Below are 24,271 nucleotides of genomic sequence, written 5' to 3' on the forward strand. Positions count from 1 at the left end.
GTACTATTTGATTACTTTGCTTACTATTTTTGACTTAAATGTTGTATTCACAAATCCAAATTCATGAGTAAAAGGCCAAACTTTTCAAACAATACATTTCTTTAACATCCAAATGTACAAAAAATCAGTGAAAACGTAAACCACTGTAAGCTTTGCAAGATACTTATTCATTTGTTTATTTAATTTTACAACCTTTAGTCCCCCCCTGGAGTGTTTGTGATTGTACACTCAAGTTATATACACAAAGTGCTGTAACCGTGGGTCGTGTCTAGATGGATCTCGCGAGACTGATCGTTTCAACCTAAATCATGATATTTCCGTCTTTCCCTAACAATAACCAAGTGTTTTTTTGGGGGTTTTTTTGTGCCTAAACCTAACCAGACCTTAACCACAGCGTTGTCACATCTTAAGATATGATCATTTGAACAACGCGTACAAATCTCTCGAGAGTTTCGCAAATCTAAGGTAACCATCCAGACACGACCGTAAAAAAGTGTGCCGTTGGTTTTTTAAAGAATAAAATGGTTTAAGATTGCTTAAAAGATTCCGATTAATATCGACATTCACGTATTTATTTCCTTTTTTAAATATATGTCTGGTGCAAAAAAAGGTTAGAAACATTTAAAATAACGACAAATTCAGGACAGGCACTTCTCTGGGTCAGCTTATTCAGGGGTCCTCGTGATGTAAACAAGGGTCCTCTCTCAAAATATGGAGATGAGTTACACAATGGTAACCTGAGAGAGGAAAAAACAGAAAAAAATGAAAATACCCAAAAGAAAACTGTTTCTTCTCATAATTTTTGCTTATGTTGCGTTTTCTCTCTATGCTGCGTACAATGTGTTCTTCAGCAGCAAAGTAATCTCCCGCGTTCACCGGGTGGTAAAGAAAGAGTCAGCAGCCCACTCAGGTAGTCTACGGAACACAACTGTTATCTAGCTGCTATAATGTTAGTAGATAAACTGCCTGACATGTTCATAAATGAATGGTTACAAACTTAGTTGTCAATTAGGTAAATATTTGTCGATAAACAGTTGTGTGTTGTGCTTTGCAGGTGGTGTGAGAGGTGGTGGTGCTGCTCCGGTTTTAGCAGATGAGTGGAATCCGTGGGAGGATGAACAGGTGGACTACAACTCTGCTCTCAACAAAAGGAGAGAGGCCTTCAAACAGCACCTGGGCCGAGTTAACAAGAACAAACCTAAAAGATACAGGGTCCAAATCTGGGGGAAAGCTGCCATAGGTAAGGCGTGTCCTCATGAAATGCCACTGGCGTCCGTCCCAGATTCTAGTTTTCAACATATGAACTCATCAATCTAACTTTATCCAATCCAGTTATTTAAAGTATAAAAGTAACACACAACAAATGACTTTTTGGCCTTGGCCAACTTTCGTCCAACGACTGCAGATATATTTTCCAAATTGACGTCATGGCTCCTAAATTACATTGACTCTTGTGATTTTTTATGCAGATTAGAAAACCCGTGTAATCAATACATAATCAATAATAAATATCCAGATTAAATGTTTTGGAAGACTATCAGCCACCTGTCTACTAGCCTCGTGATCTGCAGTTCTGAGGTGCTATCAAGAAATACACAGAATCACTACGAGTTGTCGTGCATGTCTGCCGATGTGAAACTGAGCCTGTCTGTGTAGGGGCAAAGTTAAGTAAAGTACTCTCACCCCATTATGATCAATAAACAAACAAGAGATAGTTACAAGATTTGTACTTAAAGTTTGCTGTGTGAATGCCAAATGTAAGAGGACACTTTGGTGAGGAAGTGAAGAGTGTTTAGATTGGAAAAATTGTAATTTGACAAGTACAACTCAGACTGCCTCTGGAAAATCTGAAATGAATACACTCGATCTAAAGCAAAATAAGATTGGAATTCTTTTTCACAATCAAAAGAATTGCAGCGATTGTGAGTATCTTAATGTCCAGAATCAAAAAGATTGTTCTACCATTCTCTTTTGTAGTCTAAAAGTAAATGAGATATGATAGTAGATAAATAGTGTCTGATTGGTGTAGCCCAGAAAAAGAGCAAATATCAGATAAACAAATATCAAATTAAACTGCGTCCATAAAATGTTTTAAAGGGTTTTAAATAATTTCTCTTACTTATAAATCATCCTTATTTAAAGCGACATTGCTTAAATATGCTGTTTGTTAGAAAAAGGGAAACCACTTTCATGGTCTCTGTGAGAAAATTACATAATCTTGATGATGATTTAGAATAATAAATAAAGCTTAAAATATAAACATTTCATAGTTAAAAACAAATTACAAAAATTGTAAGCTTCAGCATGATTTTTTCTCATCCCTTTGCTGCTTTGTAAATTTTATTTTTACATGCTTTCATATTTCACAAGCTATTAAGTTAAAGTGTGAGTGTCCACAAGTTTATACTGCAGATATAAATTGATTTATACTCTGTTGCTGTCTGGCAATGTAGGAGTTACAACATAATGGTGCTGCACACGTTGACAGTTTAACTCATTGCATTGAACCCTTCTTTTCTCCTCAGGGCTCTATCTTTGGGAACATATTTTAGAAGGACCCCTCAACCCCACTGACAAAGTAGCACAATGGAGAGAGGGGGAGCTGCAGTCAGAAAAAATAGATTTCAGGTAACTAGTCACACATGGAATACTTAAAATCTGTCAAACCCAAGTATAATATATTCTGCTTTTGTGACTCCATGAAACATACTATACCACTGAATAAGACAGAACCACTACATTTTTTTCCTCCCCTCTTGCCCGTCTGTCTTTAGCTTCTACACCGGTCCTGCGGTGGTCCAGGGTCACGTCCCTCTGGATATGAACAGCCTGGTTCTGGTTCTGAACGGCCGCGAGCAGCAGAAGGTGTCGTACTCCACGCGCTGGTTGGAGCATGTCCATGCTCTGGTACAGTCCCACACTGTGTCTCATGTGGCTGTGGTCCTGCTGGGCAACGAGCACTGCAACAATGACTGGATCGGCCCGTACTTAAAGAGAAACGGTGGCTTTGTGGATCTACTGTTTGTGGTGTACGACAGTCCCTGGGTCAATGACAAAGATGTCTTCCAGTGGCCTCTTGGTGTCGCCACGTATGTCATCCTTTAGTAGTATTGCATGTTTGTGTGTATGTGGACATCATTAGTGCTCAACACTCATAGATTAAACTGGATTGTCTTTTTAAATGAATAACATTATCCATGGCTGTTTTTCTTGTCTCTCTGTGCAGATACAGGCAGTTTCCGATGATCAGACCTAATGCCCAGATGATCACGTCCAACAGACCATACCTCTGCAATTTCCTAGGAACTGTTTACAAGAATTCCTCCAGAGAAACACTCATGCAGGTGTTGAAGCAGTCTGGCCTGGATAAGGAATGCATCACCACTGCCAGGGAGAAGTGAGTCATTATTGTGTTCAGTCATAGTTTAGGACAGATATATTGGGCCTCATTCACAAACAATGCGTACGTACAAACCTGAGCTTAAACCATGTGTATAAACGTTTTAAGCACAAATCCGGGATTCATCAGTATGTTCTTACCTGGATTTGTTCTTACTCTGTGAACAAATTTACAACTGCCTTAGACCATGTGTACGCACAAATCATAAATGTCCCACAGCCAAAAATGACATAGTCAATATTTATTCAATGTAAACAATATAGTAGATCCACAATTATTTTAAAAAATAATTGGGCCTAAATATACAACATTTAAAATTGTGAAATTGCTGCACAATTTATTTACTAGGCTAATTATAAACTTAATAGTTAAGACATTGTAATCCATAAATCATCATCATAAATGTAATGAAATTATTAATATATTAAAATTGTCCTGTTCCCACTTTTAGATGACAGTAGCTTATATATCGGCATTTCCATATTAGTATGTGACCGCATCAGATTTGGCCGTGACATATGCAGCTGGTTAACCAGCAGCCTGTTCAGTGTCCTCACAGCCTGACAGTTCAGCAGTGGTCCGGTGAGGGACGCTCTGCTGTCGCTACATCACGGCCTGTTGTGGACAGTGACGAAACACCATGCACACCTGGCGCAGCAGAAGAGATTTATTCAGATCAATTCCACAGATCACATTTACGCATTTACCAACTTTTTATTTTGTTATGGAAGCAGTGGTGCAACAGGTACGCAGGCTATATCCACAATCAGGCTCCAAACGGTTGTGCCAGTGACATGTTTACCAGCCAAATATGCCTTTTCTGGCTTCTACTCTGAGCAGTGAAGTTTTTCTACATTTTTACCATCACTGCACTCTTTGCAGTGCGTGACAGCTCTCTGCACTGCTGCACCGCTCAAACAGAGCTTTCCTTATATAGAGAAATGGTAGCGTGGTAGTATGCTAATTACTGATAGTGGGCACGCGCCTGTCAATTTAGAATGATACATACGCACGGTGGTAATAACAAAATTGGCCATGAATCCGATGGTAATTTTGCGTGCACACTTATTTTCTGCGCCAAGTAAGAACATTTCTACTTGCATATTAGTGAATGAGGCCCGTTGACACAATTTATATATTGCATTGTTGCATATATCATATAAATAGACAATAAAAAGACTGATATGAAGAATATTAATATAAAAAAAAAGTCTTACAGACCTTTCTAGACATTTTTTAACAAAGTCTTTTTGAATATTTATGATAACAGTATTGTTGGTTCAAATCAGATTTAATGAGATTTAAATTGTGTGATGAAGTTCAAGAACAGTTCAACAACATCAGATAAAGTTTCTAGGGGAAAATTAGACATCACAGAGAGTTTTGTGCTGATCTTATCAAGTAGAATGCAATAATGGTGCATTAAAAAAAATTTTTAAAAAAAGGCCCAGAGATAGCTGAGGCATGTTCATGAGTTTAGATGCTACGCTCATATTTTAAGATGGCTGCTGTGACATAATGCATTTCGTCCATTATGTCACACATATGTGTAGATGTATGTAGAGTTAGCTGAACAGCAATCTCAGCTGAGGTTTTCCTTGAACAATAATAATTATCAGTAGCTACATTTTTGCTCATTTGCTCATTTTAAACATAGAATTTTGTTTTGTTCAGATTTATTAAGCTGTAGAGAGACAGCTACAACATGAACTGTCTTACTGGCACAGTACTGGAATTTATCGTGTATGGTTGTTCTAGTAGCTTTAACTGTTGGCTTAAGTATCTTTTCCGCACTTCTTGCCGTAGGTGGCTCCCTCAAGAGACATCAGACAGTCTGAGACGTTATCAAACAGCTCTGGCCCAGAGCGAGCTCACTCTCTGCCCAGTCGGGGTCAACACAGAATGCTACCGCATCTACGAGGCGTGCTCTTACGGCTCAGTGCCCGTGGTGGAAGACATACAGACACCTGGGACCTGTGCAGCCGGGCCCAGCTCCCCACTACGTCTCCTCAAAGCTGCGGGAGCACCCTTCATCTTCATCAGTGACTGGAAGGAACTGCCGGCCATCTTGGAGAGGGAGAGAGGGATGAGCCAGGAACAGCGGGTGGACAGGAGGAGGAGGCTGTTGGAATGGTACGCCAGCTTCCGTCAACAGATGAAGGAGAGGTTCACTGAGGTCATCGAGGAGACCTTCTTCAAAAGCGGCTGACTGTGGTGCTTAAATAACAAATTTTAAAAAAGATCAACAGGGGTATCATTTAACGTTGATTTTAATTTATTTTGTGGTATGTGGAGAAATGTGATAGCCTACTGGTGTAGTGAACCTGGTGATGTTCAGTGTAATCTTCTTGTGCAGGTTATTATAAAAACATTTATGTATGTAGTGAAGCTGCCACTACAAATCAGTTTAAGCCCTGTGAGGAGCCCCTGACATTTCTGAATATTTATCAATTAAATGTTTACAGTGGTGGAATGTCCAGTTATTTAGAAATAATGAATAAGCTGCCTTTGCATTTTAAAATCCTTGTATTATTTTAAGTATGTTTTATATCTCTGTTTGTACATATTTAATAATGTGATTTTTACGAAAACACTACAATGTCACATTAGAAGTAGAATGAGATAATAATGTGTTTATAGGCCTTGTTTGAAAATGGTACATAAATCTATTATGTATTGTGAGCAGCTTGAAAATGGATGTTGGTGTGGCATGTGTAGCTTGTCTGATCTTTTTTTAAATATAATTTATTTATTTTTTTTACAGTTTTTGTTCAATTTATTTAAGTACTGTGGTGCATGGGTTTTTTTTTTTAGATAGTGCAATAAAATAAAGTGGAGTGTTGTCCTAATGAGAAATCAGCTGATGTGCTTCTCCAGTCTTTTCATTTGTCCTGCAGATGGCGTTGTGGACCAGTTAATTGTCAGTAGATAACGTTTTCTACTGAAATGTGAGACAAAAGCCTTGCTAAATTGTTACAGTGATGAAGGGAAACTGAAACTTTTGACTTTAACCCAAGTCAACGTAAGTAGTAGAGCAAAGCATGGTGGTTTCTCTCTATTGACCTAGTTTTCATTTTCATATTCATGTTTTAATTTAACATGTTTAACATTTTGTGTGGACCCTGGGAAGATTAGCAACTGCTCCAGCAGAGGAATAAATCTCAAGAACTTCTGAACACATGTTTATTTCTAGTGACACAAGAAGCCTATATTAGCTATGAGTTTATGTTTGTAGATTGGATGTATGGGGCCCCTGAATGTGTTTTCACTGGATTATTTGTGGGCCCCTATATCACTACCTTTTATCCCATCAGTTCCAGGACTGGGTGTACATTTGAAAAATATTTCTTAATCTCTATGGAGTCTTTCTTTTGATTAAATAAATACAAAAGTAACTAATTACAAATACTTAAAGTCCCCTTCTACTCAAAAATGTGTTTTGCCTATTGTTACTTCACTTGGATGTTTGAGCTTCACAGCGCAAAAATGTGCATGTGCGGAGTGTAAAACTAGGAGAATGTTTTTCGAATTCACCTGCTGAAGGGGGAAAGTTTCTCTGTTCCCACCTTAAATCTCAGTTTAAGATGTGTACCAATGAGCCTGTTTTTGTGACATCACGAGTCCGGACACAAGAGTGATGTGGAAACTGAGACCTCCTGTGCATATATACTGACAATAGACTTTTCAGTGAAGTAGCAAACTAAAATCTAGTCTCATTCATTTAAACTTTTGAAATGAACAACATTTGCACATTCATTGATTCTGAATTTTTCAATGAGAGAGACGAGAGTAGATTACATTTCCAGATTTCTTCAGTGAGGTAATGGGATTTCTGTTTGTGGACAAATGATAAAAGTTTTATGTCATAAAAACATTTTGGAGGGGTCTGTGTTTATCTGAAATCATCCAAAAAATGTCTCATGCATATTTACTCCATTCATTATTACTTTTTAAATTGCAGAAGCCTGTAGTCACACTGTGAAGGTTAGTCTGTTCCAACAGCTGACTAATATAAATAAATATATATATATATAAAAAACACCCTGCAGATTTGGGAGCAGAGTGTCAGTCCACTGGTGTCCACTAGCTGCGTCTGGGTGTGTGTGTGCGTGCGTGTGTGTATGTGTGTGTATATGTGTGTGTGCAGATCCCTCCCTCTCCTTCCTCTCCTCTCCCTGCCTGGCTCCAGCTGCTGTGTGCTGCCGTCGGCCTGCCCTGTCTGCCTCTGAGCCTGCCGGGAGTTTGGGGGGGAGAAAACCGTCGAGGGAGAGAGCGAACGACCAAAGGGGGTGATAGTGTGTGTATATGTGTGTGTTGAAGCGTGCGTGCGTGTGTGTGTGAGCGCGCGCGGGTCCAAACTGGAAACCACTACCAAAAAGCGCACACATTGAAGTCGACTTTAATGCGCTCCGGCTGGCTTGTTGGCACTACTTTCCAGAGCAGTGGATACGGCGGAGAGCTCTGAAACTTGCGTGATTGTTTTTTTCTTCTCCTCCTGTGGTAGCAGCAGTGCTGTTGAGCTGCTCTACTAGTTGAGTGGATCCATTGGTCGCAGCAGGATTGCGCATTGGCCCTGCTTGTACATACACCGCTTATCCCGAAGGAAGAGGAACAATGAAGGACTAAACGTTTTCTTCTTGCTCCAAGTCGAGCTTGTTGCAAAGTTAAATCCGTTCATAGTGTCATTTTTTTTTTATCTCGCGCTTCCTTTTTTTTCGTCCTGTGTGTGGGATGCGTCGGCTGCTGTAGGATCCCCCCTTGTTGACAAGAAGAAGTTTACAACAAGCTCCGGACACTAGCAGCCAGAAAATGTCCACGCCGAGGTTCAAAAAGGATAAAGAAATCATCGCGGAGTACGAGAGTCAAGTAAAAGGTGAGGGAGAGTGACATGTTTCGCTTGGAAAATGTGCTTGTTGGAGCCACCGGGAGGACGGGAAGGGACTAATTGGGACCAGGCTAGTTCATCACTGCTTGCCAATGAGTCATAGCTAGTGATATGGTGTGATACATTGGGGAGGAAAAAAAAAAGAAAAAGTTGGTAATACTTGACCACTAGTAGGGTTTTACTGCAAGGCAAAGAAGCACACATGAAACCCAAAACACCAAAATCCTCATAACTTGCATTATAGTGATATTACTTTACAGGCTTGGTCGGATTGAAAGAGTTTTATGCATTGAAAGGGGGATGAACTTAATTAGCAAACTAAAAAGATTGTTAATTGAGTTCAGCGGGGGCTTTTGTTTGGTAGTTTTGCATGTGAAAGCCAGTGAAAGTGCTCCACAGATTCACCAGTAGCCTTGAAAAGATATCACTATCTTTCCCAGATATAGCCTGCTGTGTTCAGATTGTATGTTCAGGCTGGTTCCAACCTTGGTCCATCTCACATCTCACTGTTGAGTTGGTTTGGTGCCTTTTTTTATGTTAAGCTGATGTGTTCAGCAACCTGTTACCATTAAGGCTGGTGACTGAGTCGTGTGAGACTTTGTATTTACCGCATTGCTCCCACAGCAGGATTATGCAACTGAAGAAAGGAGGAGCACAAGTTCAGACAGAACACCTGTGTGAAGATTCAGTGTATTGCTCAGGGGCACTCAAGAAGAGCTGGTGCTCGCGGCTTGGGGCCCTTATGTACACTACTGTACCGTCTCCGTTTCCCTCTTAATGTCGCAATGACACACTCACTGTTATGTGCCTTGATCTTGGGTAGATGATTTTAGAGGTGTGCAAGACTCCACAATGATGCCACCCTAACTTATCTTGTCTCCTCTGTCTCCTTAAAGCCTCCCCACACATGCAGAGTAGAGGTAGCTTATTCCCAGACAGACCAACACAGGAAAGAGGCAGTTGCTGCTCCAGGGTAACCATGGGGATTTGGCCCCTAGCCAACCAGCTCTTTTCTTCAGCGCCGTTAGCATGCTGAAATACCACCTATTCAGGTCCCTGTAGCCAACCTTAAATCCAGAGAGAGAAGGGTGGGAGGGAAGGGGGGGGGGGGGTTAGCGGGGGTCGGGGGCAGTGCTACTTGAGGAATTACAAGATTGCATGTTCCTGAGTAGAAGCTCTCATTTGCAAGAAATGTTCAGCACCCCTCCTTCTCCCTGTGAGGATGACTAAGGGCTTTCGGCCTATAATAGTGGATGATGCACAGTCATAGGGGATGCTGAACAAGAGATGACAAAGCCCTCCCATTTGTCATGCAGAACCCAGCGGAGTAATAACTACAACCTGATGCTGTTGAGTATAGTTGTTGCTAGATTGGACCACCGGAGCCTCAGTAAATCAGTGTGAAGTTATATTTCAGAAGATGCAGATTTCAGTTCTGAGGCTAATGCACGGAGGCTTGTCATGGACTGTAAATATTTCATTGGTGAGAGTTGATACACACAGGTTGTGCTCAACTGTTTGCATAAAGAACTGTACTTGTTCTTTTTGCATGGCAAATAACCTGCGGGTATTCAGTTTGAATTCAATTCAAATTTGTTTTCTTGGACAAAGACATTTTTTTCATCTTTTGTGTTCCATTTACCATTGACAAATTATCACTCAGCTGTAGTTTAATTCACTAATTAACCACGGAAAAACATTATCTTTCATATTTTCATGCACAGCATATTCATGTCTGCAAAACTTAGTGTGTTTATGCTCATTGGCAAGCATAACAATGAGAGTCTTTGGTAGGTCAGATGACTACTGCAAATGCAGACCCTGTTTGTTTTGGAAAAATAGCTGTCAGCTTGGATACAGCTAAGATACGAGTGGTTAGTTAGCAGTGGAAGAAAATGCTTAGTAATAAGTGTTAAGTCAACATTAAGTATTCTGTTTCAGCGTAGCTCCTGATCTTGCAGCTGTAAAGTGTTTTTATGAGTTGAGAGTTTGGCGTGATAATGAGTGGGATCACATCTGCAGTGGAGCTGTGATAGCCAGAGGCAGAGTCTGTTGAACAGACACTGATTACTCAAGAAGTAGAACAACAAGCAGCCTAGGAAACAGCCTGAGCTGATGCATGATCCTCTGCTCCGCATCTGCTTTGTCTCACAGTGTAAAAACTGGTCTAATTTTCACAGTATTTCCACATGTCTGGCGGCCAGTTGTGCATCACCTTACGCATTGAACCATAGCCTGAAGCCTCTGTCCTGATTGTGACAGGGGACGTGTGCACCGTCTGCCATCATCCAGCTATCCAGCAGTTATGCATATTTAGTGTTACAGTCCTCTTTTTTTTTTGTATTTTTCAAATCATTTTTTTATTCCTATACTCTGTCAGTATTGATCAAAGTCATGATAGCGACAGTGTGCAGATTGTGATTGTTATTCAAGTTGGTAGATGTGAGGTGTTTCATGTCTGCCTGCAAGCTTCCCCACAATGGCTAACGCTACTGTTCTCAGGCCCGACTTGTCATTCAGCTGACATTCACTTCTTAAGTAGCCTACCCTCCAATAGCCTCCCACAGATGAAATGAAAATGGATGTCATTTAGGCCATTCAGGGAAACTGTGCTGTTACTGAAAAAGCTCTCTAGCATTGGGATTTAATTCTTGCTAATTGTTGAGTCGATATGCACACCGAGGCTGGGCTTGTTTTGGAAAAACAAAAAAAAAAACATTAAGAAGATTGGGTTAAGACAGTGGAATTTGTTTGTGCTTTATAGTGCACATCGGTCACAGTCAATTGAAGTCATTTTAAACCAGCGAGGGGAAGGTTGTGGGTATGTCGGCATTCTGTGTGTGCCTCTGTTTCTGTGGACGGGTGGAACAGGGCATAGCAACTCTCTCCCCTGTTTTGTCTTGGGCAAAGTGTCGGTTTGATGTCAGGCTATGGCTCGCTGTTTGTGACTTGGGGGTCGTGACTCTGATGGCAGGACCCCTTGAGCCTCTGACAGGGGTTCTCTCCCAGATCATCATAAAGGCTGCCCCCTTTGACCTGCGTTCACTGCTGTTTGAAATCAGAGCCAAGCCCCTCTGCATACTCAAAGAGAGTGGTCTGCTCATGTTTGTATGCAGGGGGATTAGAGGGAGGAAGCTGAACTGAGGTGGTATGGCTGTGATTATCTTTCAAAATGATAATATTTGTCTGGCAGTTAAGAGTTCTTTGTTTATGTACAGTAGTAATAGTGGGAAATAATGCTGTCCAATCGTACGGCGGAAGATTAATATGTATGTGTTGATCATTGTCCGTTACACAATGTGTCACCAGATGATGATGATGGTGTGCTGAAGCTGCCTGCTCTTTATTTAAAGAAGGCTCTTCACTGTACCTGTGGCTCATCTCACTCAAAAAACACATTTTTAGATGATAAAACACTGGCAATGCTTTAGAGTCCTTCAGCAAACAGTCTCTGCAGGGGAAGAAAGACAAACAATTCAGTTGCAGTTCAGTGTTTTCATGCACCAACATTACATTCAATATTAAACATAATCATTTTAGGTCAGAATACTTAACTAAAGCTGCTGTATATTGATGTTCCCCATGTCATAACTGATTTGTAATTTACTGATTATTGTTTTAATTGATTATGTATTTGCTAAAAATGAAAAAGTAATGACAAATAAAGATCACCGAGCCAAAAGTGGCATCTTCAAATCGCTTGTTTTGTTATATATGAAACTTTTGCCAAAACCAGCAACTTACACAATGAATTGATTATCAGAATCACTAGTGATAAAATCTTTCCACAGATTTATGAATTGACTCCCTTTTGAGAATAGAGTGATTATGAAAATGAAAGCAATTGTCAGACTCCTGTGTCCTTATGTCACCTTCGCCTTCCTCATTACCAAACACTGTCAGTTGTGAGTTGGAGAGGATATGCGGAGCTGTCACTATAACCTGACCTGACAAAATGTGACCAGTCACATTTTGTCCCATTAACACCATGCTGGAGCCACATGATGGAGTGCCTCCCTTTGTATGTACAGTCATCCGGAGATGTGTTAGTAGTAGTAGTAGTAGTAGTAGTAGTAGTAGTAGTAGTAGTAGTAGTAAAATAGGATACCGGAAGGTGAATGACTAACAACATGTGAACCACTGCTGTTTTCAATAGCCATAGCACATTAATTAATCCAAACAGCCATAATATGTTATGTCAAGTAGCAGATTTAACTATTTTTGGCAACTATTTTACACTTGCTGCAACAGTTAGCTAAGTTTTAGCTCATGCTGGTCAGCCGATATCTCTGTCCTAACAGCTTCTCAGAGGTGTTGATGGAGGTTAGAGGTTGAGAGACTAATGGAATCCCAACGCCTCTTGGAGCACTTCTTCAGAGTGTCGCACACCATTCACACACTTACCATCTGTTTTCACTACCCCTCTGTCTATAACTGTGTGCGTGTCTCTAGTGCATTTCCACTTTGTGGTATGGCACAGGGTGTGGCGTTGGTGCTTGTGCACCAGCATGCATGAGTGGGTGAATGGTTATTGACAGGACCATCTGTGGCCACTCACCCTTTTTGCAGTTTTAATAAACTCTGCTGAGCACAAGCAAGGCTTCACTTTCCCTGCTGTGCTTTTCAATGAAGCCACAAAGGCTAGTGGGACATTGCTGCAGCCCTCCGACCCCTCACCTCCCCCTCAAAAACCAACCCCTATCCATGCCCCCGCATCCCTGAACCAAAGAACTGAAATTCAAGTGGCACTGTTGCAATTGAAGACAAAACAAGAACCTTGGTGTATTGTCTCCAGTTGTAACTGACACTGGTGAATTCAGTTTCTTCCCAGAAAGGATCCAATCAAACCCACTGCAGTGTGACGCTGACTGAGGCTGTTCTACCTGTGAATGAATCATGCAGAGACTGAGAAATAAGTGTATCATTCTTTTGACCAAGTTGCTGCACGTGCAATGTTCTGCTGCTATTTTCTGTCCCATCTCTCTGTTGGTGGTGTTGGAGCTAGGGATGTACAGAGAGCCCAGTATTTGTATCTGTATTTGTTGAGGCAGCAAAATTATTTGTATTCAAATAAGTGGAAATGGGCGTAACAATCCTGTTTTTCTTTTTCGTTACACGTATAACTTTAGGATATTAAAGTGTTAAAATAAGTGTTTTTCAGTAGACCATTTTGCGAAGGAGGGTTCCCTCATCGGGTCTCAAACCCTGGACCATGTACAACTACGCTGACTACGCTGCTAATGCTCAGCTCTGCCAAACACACAGACCTGCAGCTATTTATAGGCTACATTCATGAGGAGACAGTGGTAAACTCGCTATGCTACGAGTCTCGACCTGCGCGTTATTTGATTTTTTTTTTTTTTTTCCTCTCGATAACAAATAATTTAAAAAAGTATTTGTACGAAATAAATATTCGTAAAAAACCCACTATTTGTGCTTTTCCGAATACTGGATCCGGATTCGACTCCCCCCACTAGGCAGGGAGAAGGATCCCTGTGTGGGTGCGGAGTGGCTGGTAATGAGCTGGATGAGATTCAGTGTGTAGCTCCACTGCATTAGCTAATAGAAGGTACAGGGTGTTAATGGAATTGGACCACGCTCAGAGAGAAAGTACGACAGAGGAATTAAAACCGAAGGGGGAAAAAGTGACATAAAAGGGAGGGCTGAAGGAGGATTTGGGAGAGATTTTGGCTACTTTCTGGACAACTTTAATTCCTTTCAACCACTGCTGGGCCCCAAGCAGATGGACAGACAGTCAGGCAGACAGACACAGTTTGACCATCAGGCCATGCTGCTGCCTGCCTCCCAGTAGGACTGGATTAGGGGGAAGGAGATTGGGGGATGGGAAAGGATGGTGTGAGGTCAGTGCAGGAATAAGTGAAGGCGGAGGTCATATAAGCTCCGACTTGGTTGACTTGTTTTAATCTGCGTCTGTGTGTGTTCAACAGATTCGTCTGCCGGTTGTAAGCCGTTTATGCGTTTAGCGGTGCCGAAAGCTTTTTAAGATGAGTGCAATCATGCTATAAGTGAAGTGTCTTGCTGGTTCTTGTTTCCTGTCTTCACTTAAACAATGTGACATCTGTCACTTTAGCTTCCCTCTTTTGTTGTGTCAAAGGTTTGACAGGCCACGACAATCTGTCCACAAGCTGGGGTTTGCTGCTCGGCTCAGGTACGCAGGTCTTGAATCAACCTCCTGGGAACTATAGTTGAGTTGTACAGTCATCCATCTACTCCCAGTGGCAAAGACTCACGGTGCTCAGTGTTTGTTTAAGCAGAATACTTTTTCATGGATAGGTAAATACTTGTTTCCTTTGTAAAAACCTTTGTTGCTACTGAGTTATTAACTCATCAGATCAATTACTGATGTGCTCAGAGAGAGGCGTCATAGTCACTCACTGCTTATACATGCGCTCCGCTAATTTGATTATGCAAGGCAGATCTTTGATTACTGAAACAGGCATTTTAACACCACAATCAGGTCATTTTACTCACGTTAAGTTTGTAATTGCAGTAAGCATAGCTATATAACCAGCTGGCTTACTTATCAGGTTTTTGAATTACTAGGCATGCAGCGATACTGATACTGACCTTATGAAGTGAATCATGTATTGACCATGACGTGACTGATCCACATTAAAGATTGTCTGTCAATCCGACTATAAAAAATGTGTGTTTCTGCAATTCGTTACATTCAATCGGTCACAGTGGACTGCTGACTCGGTCTTTTAGTGCCATTGCAATCCCACATTTTGAAATATCTCGTCCAAAACCCAAAGATATTTAGTTTACAGTAATCTAAAAACAGAAAAGAAGTTAATACATAAGCTGCAATTTGGCTTTTTTATTTGAAAAATGACTAAACTAAGAACTCCCACCTTTGTTCCACTTTCTTGCGTGGAAGGAGATCTGGTTCTGTGTGATATTTTGACTTCATTAGAGCACTGAGACATAAACAAACCAAAACCTAAAGTGATAAGAAATGCCTTTATATATAAAAAAAAAAAACACCCTGAAATGTGGAGTCTCTTTAGTAACAACTGTAGCATTGTGTTCACCTTATCTGATCCTGGGCCTTAACTTGTGCCTGTATGTCTCTCTACTTCCGACTGCCTTTAGTTGGCAGTCTTCCCAGTGTTCCTGAAATAATGCAATTCAAAACAATCAAATGTTTGGCAGGAATAACAAACCCAGCGGCAAGTCAAGCCTTGTCTGCGTCCATCAAATGGCTAGTCATATTTCCAGCACCTGACTAAGACAAGCCAATCACATTAGCTACTTTCCGTGTCGTAGGAAAAAGAAAAGACTTCTCATGAGAGCTTGAAATTTTGTCCCCAGCGCTACATCTGCCACAATTTCTTGCAGAATAACCCAAAATGCTGCAAACTGCATCACATTTTTTTCCAAAGCCACTGTAAAGTCACTAGTTTCTGGCCTCAGTCATCACACCACACACATACACACACACACACACACACACACCAGATCCTTTTGGGTCTGATAAATGTGAAGCAAAAAATCACAGTTTACATGAAGTGTAAAGTTTCACACACTATCTCTTCCAAACAGTTCTCCCCTCCACCCTCTGCCGTCATCTCTCTCCCATTCACCCTCAACACTGATGAACACAAGTTTAATTTACTGATCTCGTGACTCCTCCTTGTCCCCTCCCCCCCGTTTTCCTTTCTTCTGTCTTGACCTTATGACCCGAGGGAAGCGGCCTTTGAGGCAACTGCCCCCCTAATCAATAACCAAAGACCACCCCTTGAGGGACGGCTGCCATATTGGCTGACTGCCTTAAGGAGAGGTTTTGGGGGGGGGAATAGTATTATAAAAAGCAGCGGTCAATGAAATGTCAACTAAAGGCTTCTTCCCCTTTTTGTGTCTGTAAGGCTGATTGATAATAGCTTCAAGCCAAGAAGCCGGCTCTGTTTAATTTGAAAATATAATGCAGTCTGGCTGCTGCGGACACCCCCAAAATGTTCTTCACTGTTTCATGTGGTCACCTCTCCCTCTGTTTCTGCTTCTCTCGGTGCATGCGGTCTGTTTTTCGTAGTGCAGTGAGGAGCTGGGAAGAGTTTCCCATGGTCTCAGTTTATCAGCCTCACAATAAAGGCTCATTGTGGGTTGCAGCGGGAGGAGGCCAGCCAGGGCCGAGTGTGCAGCCACGACTGGTGTCTGAGCAGCCCCGGGGCAGGTCTTGTGAGCTCCAGCCTGAACTCTCCTCCACCCTCCCCCGAGATGGAAACCGAAGCCATAGCTGCGGTTCGAGAATACGAGGGGTGCTCGGAAATTTCAAAAAAAAAAAAGAAAAAAAGAGCCATTTTCGGATAAAGATCTGTCAGCCGTGTTCTTCCGCTGCTCGTTGTGTCCCGCTTCCAGTGGTCACACATGATGAAAGTTTCTGTCCTTCTCATTGGTTGTGTTATGCCCCATTCTCAAAGAGATTTCCTCCATGGCTAACAGATCATTTTAAACAGGGAAACAAACTGAAGGTGACACATGAATTTATATTTATAGTTTCTTTTTTTATCTTTCGATGCATTTGTGAAGCTTTTAGTTCTCCTGAAAACTCTCCTTGCTGCTATGCAACACTGGTCAACAGTTTCCATAAATAACACAATTATTTTATTGTCATGAGACCTGAAGTCATGCGGTTATTATGCAATAGATGAAACAGCGGATGTTTTCTTCGTATCCTCCTCTTGCCTGTGGTTTACCGTCAGATGAAAGAAAAGAATCCACCTGAGTCATCAACTATTTCTAGCACAGTTACACATTCACACACACAGCAGTCTAATTAATAATAGAATTTAAGTGAAATGCTTCTGACATGCAACTTGTGGTATTCATTTTCTGTCTGTGCTGCCCCTTGTCTCTGTCCTCTCACTGAACCCCTACTGGAGGCCCTTTGTCCAGGACAACTTGACACTCTGGTCACCAAACCTCTGACCTCTGCTCCCTGACCCGAGTCCTCAGCTCTGCCAACTCCCTCCTCTGTCCTATTGGATGGGTGTGCCGACAGCAGGGATGGCGGATGCCCAATGGCCATTCAAATGAATAATTAATGAGTCTTCAATCTCATGTTTTTCACATTTATACCGCGTACTGCAAAGTAACTATTAACTGGCACACCTTTCCCTGGAAATAAAAGCCCCCTTTTGCCCAAATAGTTTCAGGAGATATGAAGCTACAGGAACTAAACCTTTGCTCATTACTGTTTGGATTGTCAGTACACGTGAAGATCTGTGAAGGTTAGGAAAACTAGTCTGTTGACAGATTCAAAAAATGATTTTTACGACGCAATTTTCACACAGAAGGAAGAAGAAACAGTCATGCTGTTCTTTGTATATACTGTGGAGCGACTTTGATGTTTGAATGAAAGTAATGAACAGATATATTGGGGACATGCAGAGATGGAAAAGGATACTGAAAGTAGGGTAGTGTTTTATGTTTCTTTTTTACTTTTGCTTTAGTACGTAACTGTGATGAAACAATCGGCAAATGAAGTTCTGTTTCTTTCGTTCACTGGCTAGCTCTCTTGATAGCTGCTGTCTCTGATTTGCTCATTCTTGGATCATTAGAAAGTACCGCCCCCAAATCAGCTACTTTTTTAAGGAAACTATAGCAGAGGAACTCAATTTAGTCCCTGGTCACTCTGGTTGAAACACAGGTGAGGTTCTTGAGGTCTTTCAATGGTTCCTGGACCATTGGAAAAGTTCTTGTGGTGGAAACAAGCTGTTAGTATTTTTCCACAGCGCACTTAGAAACTAAACTTGCACTTAAAAAAGTAATTTAATGCTTCTGTTATCATATTTCCATCTACTGATTGTTTCAGTGATGTCTGTGTGAAGAAATCCTGTTAAGGAACCGGCCTGGCAAAGCACAGTAGCACCGCATGTAGCTGCAACTGAGTTCTTGGAAATCTTAGTCGTGTCATATCTGTTTCTGGGGGATTTTTTTTTTTTTTAGGTTAGGATGAAGTGGAGCACATTCCTCTCTGCAAGAAGTCCCTGCAGACTCCTGACAGCCCATTTTATTATAGTTTAATAGGAGTGGCATGGGCTGCAAAGCAAAGTTAGTTTTTTAGATCAAACCGGTCTGGAAATAGAATGAGTGTGATTCTGTACTGCTCTGCCCCTTTTCTCATAACCCTAAGTAGTCTATCTGACACAAATGGTCATTAAGAAAATAGTATAGAGGACACTTTTTTATCTCCCTCTTAATTATAGATTATGATCTGCTCTGAGAGCAGGCTGACAGAAATTGCTGAAGCACCATTGTCGCTTGGGAATATGTTTAGAACAATTCAAAAATGTCAGCACTGTGTGTGTGTGTGTGTGGGTCTGCATACACTTGCTCAGTCAGCTGCTTTAGCATGGCCACAGACACTGTGGACATGCCTCATATATCTCACTTTTTAATCAGGCAATGTGGAGGAAGCTACCATCTCCCCTGGGGTCCTGTGATTTGTCCTGGTTAATGGCGTGTCAGAGGTGTGTGATGCATGGCAACCTGGCTGGGTGTGTGGCACATGCATGACTGGACCGTTGTCTCTCACACACACACACACACACATACACGCTCACGAAAGGGTGGCCTCTATCTCCCAGCTCTGTGGGAGACAGAAAAGAGAAAGCCCCAGTCTTGCTCGCTATAGTGTAGAGAAACAAAGAGCAGTGAAAGCTGATCTGTCTGTTCTTTTCTTCTTCCTCCCTCTTTGTCCCCCGCTCTCGCACTCTGAGCAGCTGCCCAGAGGTCGATCCCATCCTCTGGCCGCGCTCGGCTCAGATCTCTTATGGTAATCCGAAAGCGTTGGGCGGATCTGTGTGGTGTTGCCTCCTGCGGGCAAAACCGGCATTCAGTTTCACCTGTCCAGTCTAGTCAAGTTTGTGTTCGCGCAGGGAAGATGACAGAGGCTTTTAATGAGATATTCTGATGGACATCTTTAAAGTAGAAGACATGTCATCTCAGCTCCTGAGAAACTGCTCTCAGAGTCCGTCACTGGTACTTAGGAAAGTGGGGGAGGATTGGCCGTTAAAGCTTCCCTCAGGGTAGGTCGGAGGAGATAACAACACGTAACCCTCTGTCACTTCCTCCGTATTGGCTTCCACTGTAATTATCTGGAAATGAGGTTTTTGTGAAGCCTCCTCATTTTCTCGTCTTCGCTCTCTCTGTGTGTGTGTGTGTGTGTGTGTGTGTGTTGAAGTTAGTCATGTTAGCCTCTGCCCTGTGAGGAAGGGGGCGGTCATTGTGGACTTCCTCATTCTCTGCGGCTTGGCTTTCACTTCAGATACCTTGTTAGAAATCACCCCCGCTGGCTGTGACCAGGACTGTGACAAGGGGACTGATTGGGCCTCAGGCGGCAGTACGGGATGCGGTTGGGTCGCTCAATCTGAAACCTGAGTGAGGGGAAAGATTAGGATGTGATTTGAAGTACAGTTACGTCTTCTAAAGCAATGCTGGGTGAGGAAAAAGACCTAATAAAGATTGAACTACTTACAGTATATTATGCTTCCAATCGTTAGTAAGTTGCTTGGCTTGCACAAATCAACATATTTTAGCTACAAGTCAAAAAGTTACACATACAAATTTATGCTTCAGATAAAAATTAGACCTCTGTTCTATCAAGTGTTGATACAACTGAGAGTTGAGAAAATGTGCTCTGTTGCTCACATGTTTGAGTGAGTAGCTCTCAATCTGACATAAACATGTCATTATCCTCCTCCTTCGTGCTCCCCTTTTCTTAAGATTCCTTTGTCAGGTGTCACGTTTAATGTGGATGTCCAATCAGTGTTGATGGTAATTGTAGTCAATTGAAGCAATAACTTCTTCAGTGTGTGCTATATCGACCGAGAAAGCTGAGTTTTCCCACTCATGGAGCCCTACCAGCAGTGCCTACATGTACCAGGATGCATTGCGCACAAGCTGCTTTCCCTCAAAATGCAGCCACAGCCTCGACCTCTCTGCACTGCATTTCTTCGGCTGTATACTCTGGCTCCAATAAATACGGCAGAATATCTGAGTCAGCCAAAACACTGTGTAAAATGTATCCTCGTCCATAACATCCTCTGCACTCATATTATGGGATGCCATTTTCGCTGTTGGAAATGTAGCTAGTCTGCAATACAACCGAAGAGAACAAGGAAGTTCTGTTTTTGAGTGGCATCTACAGCACACCCCGTCAAATGACGACGCCAGTGCCAGAAGAACAACAGATTTTGCAGCTGTGCTCCTGAGACACAGAGAACATCGGCAACAACAGCAGGCGTTTTTCATACTCCATCCCTAATTCTGATAGCTAGAGATAAGGTTGAAAATTGACGAAATGATCCTTTTTAATGTTTGGGGGGAGAGGAATGTAGAGCAAATATTTATCCACGCCTCAGTTTAAACCACTAAACTCAGCTGCACTGCAGCGGGCTGTCTCGATCAAGGCAGCCTCATTATTATGCCCTCGCAGTGCGGCTTTGGCCTTACAGATGTTGTTGCATCAGACAGAGCAAAAAAAAAAAAATCAAATCCTTCAGTACAGCATTAAATTCTCTCTCTCTTTTAAAGTTTGCTTTGAGCTGTCAGTTTGGTTAGTCGCAGCTCAAGAAACACGGAGTTCTACTTAATATTTTGTTCGATTTTGGGAACGTTTGAAACTTGCATGATAATAAAATGATAATGACTGCAGGCTTAAGATGGTCCCTCTTTCTTTGGCTCTGATGATTCATTTACAGCTCTTAATCAGCCATTAAAAATGCATGTGTGCATATTTGGTTGAAATGTAGCAGTGTATCATATCAGCAGAATTATAACTCTTTGATTTTAGATTATGCTTTAACTTTGAAGTTCGGCTCTTGGCAAAATCTCAATGGCGTTTTCTCGTGGCTTTTGGAAAAGACCCTTCACAAATGTCTGTGATGGTGGGAATCAGCTTGAATATATATTTGTATTCATTCAGTGTTTGCATACACCACTAATTATAATACCTTTAAAATTAAACAGAATGATTGTGCATACATAACCATGGTCAACAAGGACCATGGTTATGTATGTATGGGACATTGTGCATGGTATCATTATTCATAAAGGCTATCAGATTTGGCTTTCAGCTTAAACCACAGCCCTCGGGCAACCCCCCACCACTGTCTTCCACCTGCCCTTAATTCTCTACCCTCAATCTTCAATCCCAGCTTTAGCGCACCCACCAATGCACTTTATTACTCAAACCCCCAACATACCCTCTTTGCCCCAACCCCGTGCCCTCAATCCCCCAGCCTGTGACCAGTCAGCCTAAAGGCCAAAGCGTGCCAAGTGTGGATTTAAAGCATGTCATATTGATGTGCTTGTTCAGGCAGGAGAGTTATATATAATATAGGGGTATATACTTCGCTTTGGTCTCTGATCAGGGATGGTTTAAACTCAAATACTTTCCACATTTGTGTGGCCGCAAAGGTCCTCGTGATGTAAATCTCAGCGTCTACCCGTGTCTGCGAGCGTCTGCATGGATTGTCTGCATATAGCTGAAAGTTTATGACTGTACAGGTGGACTGTACGCATATACATATACATGAACCATGTGCTCGTCAGTGGTCTCTCTTTTTTTTTTTTCCCTGCTCTGCACATTTAGTTGCAGATACAGTCCCGCAATAGTATCTGCAGTTTAGATCTTTGGAACTCCTTGGGTGCTTCCCAAAGAATTCCAAACATAAAACTTACTGTATTTATAAAGGTCGAGGTGATTTGATTCAGCTCAAATAGCTGCCAAAGTGTGGTTACCAACTGAAAATGAATTTTGACACATTTCAAATTTGTTCTCAGTGTGTTCATGGTTTTACAGCTCCAAAAACTGTGCCTGTCGTCAATGCCGCCTCAACTCTCAGGTTTTTCTCTTCAAGCCTCCCAAAGGATGAAAGATCTTTTCATCCTCTCAGAAATCTTCATATTGGATCTGTGCACAAGAAAATGCATCGGTTACTTCCTACTTCTGTATTTACAGAGAAAATATCCTGAAAAAGAACCAAATGTTTGCACATCCACAGGCCTTTTTGTTGATTTTTGATTTTTTGATTTTGATTTGTTTACACATTTGCAAAAGACACATATTGATGTACACAGAGACAACAGAAAAATGTGATGAGAGGTGCAAAATCTTTCAAAGGGGCTTGAACAGGGCGCTCTCCAAAACATCCTCACTCAATTAGAAAAGCAGAAGAAGTATTAAAAGGATATGCTAGCACTGTCAATTGGGGAGAAAAAAAATCAGTTGAAGAAGATTGGTATATAATCGACCAGAACAACAGACAATCTAATTACAACGGACAATAATCCCATTACACTATGTATTAAAAGTCCCTTCTTTTAATCAAACTGAGGTCAAGAGAGTGAGAAAGATGAATAGAGGAAATAGGAGGCGGACTTGATCGGACTCAGTTGGCCTCAGAGACCTTGGCTCCCAACTCTCTTATCCTCCTCACGGGACACCAGCTGTCCAGATACATCAGGTGTTTGATCTGCTTTTACTCTGCTCCCCATGTCCCTTTTAGAGCTGATGTCATCAGCTGTGCTCAGAGATGACCACGTCAGGATAGCGAAATGATGATCAGCTTAGACTGAGAACATTTTTCCGCAATACACAAAGGAGCCATTCCCATTACTAAAGTAAATAGATTGCTTTAGCTATTTGTCAACCGCACTGAGACAAAAGTAGTAGTTGTTAGTTCGACTTGATTCTTATGACAAAGATATTAATAGACAGCAAATGTGAAGCTGACTGAGGTGTTTGATTCAGCACTGTGAACATTAGCAGGCAAACTCTCTCCTTTAGTGTTAAGTTTTAATGAAGCACGTTTGAACACCTCTATTAACGTCCTCAGTATAGAGAACTGCAGCAGTCTTAAGTGTTTGCTTCATTCTAGTCTCAATAACACTCAGACATCTCAAAAACTCTACGTTTAATGAAGACTGTATATTCTAGCACCTTTTTGAAGGACAACTCTTATATCACTCTACCGTTCGTGCAAAGAGATCACACTCCGCATTCCCCAAAGTGACTATGTTTACACGAGGCTGAAGCCATCTCCACCAGTGGATTATTTCAGCTGTCACAACTCTGAGCACCAGGTGGGAAAAGATGAACTGTTTTTCCTCAGAGGAGTTTGAGGGAAGTTTCTGCTTTTTGTACACACTGTTTTCAGCCCATACACAGAAAAGTTTAAAATAGGAGCATAAATGCCTCCTTATGCTAGAGTGCTTTTCTTCCATTGCCCCTGTTGCCACTGGTAGCGAGAGCTTTTATCTTTATGCCATCTCTTTGTCATGCCGTTTATGGTCAGCTACCTATAAACTGTTGTTCCAAGGCCGAGAGTTTACTCGACTGAACTAAGAACATTTTCCTACAGTCTGTTGATGTTGCCGTGTTGCATTTTTTTCTGCAGTACTTCTGCTCATTTATGCATTATGCATGTGATTTCTGTCTCATGGAACTCCTCACTATTGTAGAACTTCTCATGACCTGCAAACCCTTTTTGGTCAAATGTACCATCATTTACTCGCACAGAAAGATTGAAATGATGACAGATGGGAGCGGCAGACACACACACACACACACAGAGCATGACGCTAAACAAACATTTATACATCCTACTAACACTCACGAGGCTAGCACACAAGGACGCTGTGTGCTACTTGGACTCTAATTTAAAGGCATTACCCTAGTAATCAATACTGCCTGTGTGTAGACACAGTTGGGTTTGTAAAAGTATTTTTAGACTATGCTGAATGAGCATGTGTGTCTGTGTGTGGTGTGTGTGTGTGTGCGTAGAGTGATAGTATAAACTTTAAGCTTTGTCTCAGCCAGCTGCTCTTTTGCAGATAAGACGTGTTATCCATCTTTTTTGACCTTGAAAGTAGCCTTGTCTCTTAAAAAACTTGTCCCGGGAATATCTGAGCAGGACGCTGGAACTGATTATAAGTTTTGAAAGTCTGTTTCATGGGTT

The 24,271-nt window shown here is 41.6% G+C and overlaps 2 protein-coding genes across 6 annotated transcripts in view; both read left to right on the plus strand.

Annotated features, from left to right (window-relative positions):
* The first annotated feature begins 654 nt into the window (after window positions 1-654).
* On the plus strand, window positions 655-6,259 carry rxylt1 (ribitol xylosyltransferase 1). Its single transcript, XM_042412378.1, has 6 exons — window positions 655-910; window positions 1,055-1,240; window positions 2,526-2,628; window positions 2,775-3,089; window positions 3,227-3,397; window positions 5,207-6,259. Exons 1-6 carry the CDS (start codon window positions 763-765, stop codon window positions 5,607-5,609), a joined length of 1,326 nt encoding a protein of 441 aa, XP_042268312.1. The 5' UTR covers window positions 655-762; the 3' UTR covers window positions 5,610-6,259.
* Window positions 6,260-7,503: 1,244 nt separating this feature from the next.
* Window positions 7,504-24,271, plus strand: part of srgap1a (SLIT-ROBO Rho GTPase activating protein 1a) — an 85,098-nt gene continuing 68,330 nt past the window's right edge. For 2 of the 5 annotated variants that reach the window (XM_042412373.1, XM_042412374.1), the window contains exon 1: window positions 7,504-8,273. In XM_042412373.1, the coding sequence (XP_042268307.1) occupies window positions 8,210-8,273 (64 nt within the window). In that variant the 5' untranslated portion in view covers window positions 7,504-8,209. The remainder of the gene's footprint in view (window positions 8,274-24,271) is intronic. The other 3 variants (XM_042412372.1, XM_042412375.1, XM_042412371.1) reach the window with 2 other exon arrangements.

This window comes from Thunnus maccoyii, chromosome 5 (assembly GCF_910596095.1).
Source record: "Thunnus maccoyii chromosome 5, fThuMac1.1, whole genome shotgun sequence".
NCBI classification, from domain to species: domain Eukaryota; kingdom Metazoa; phylum Chordata; class Actinopteri; order Scombriformes; family Scombridae; genus Thunnus; species Thunnus maccoyii.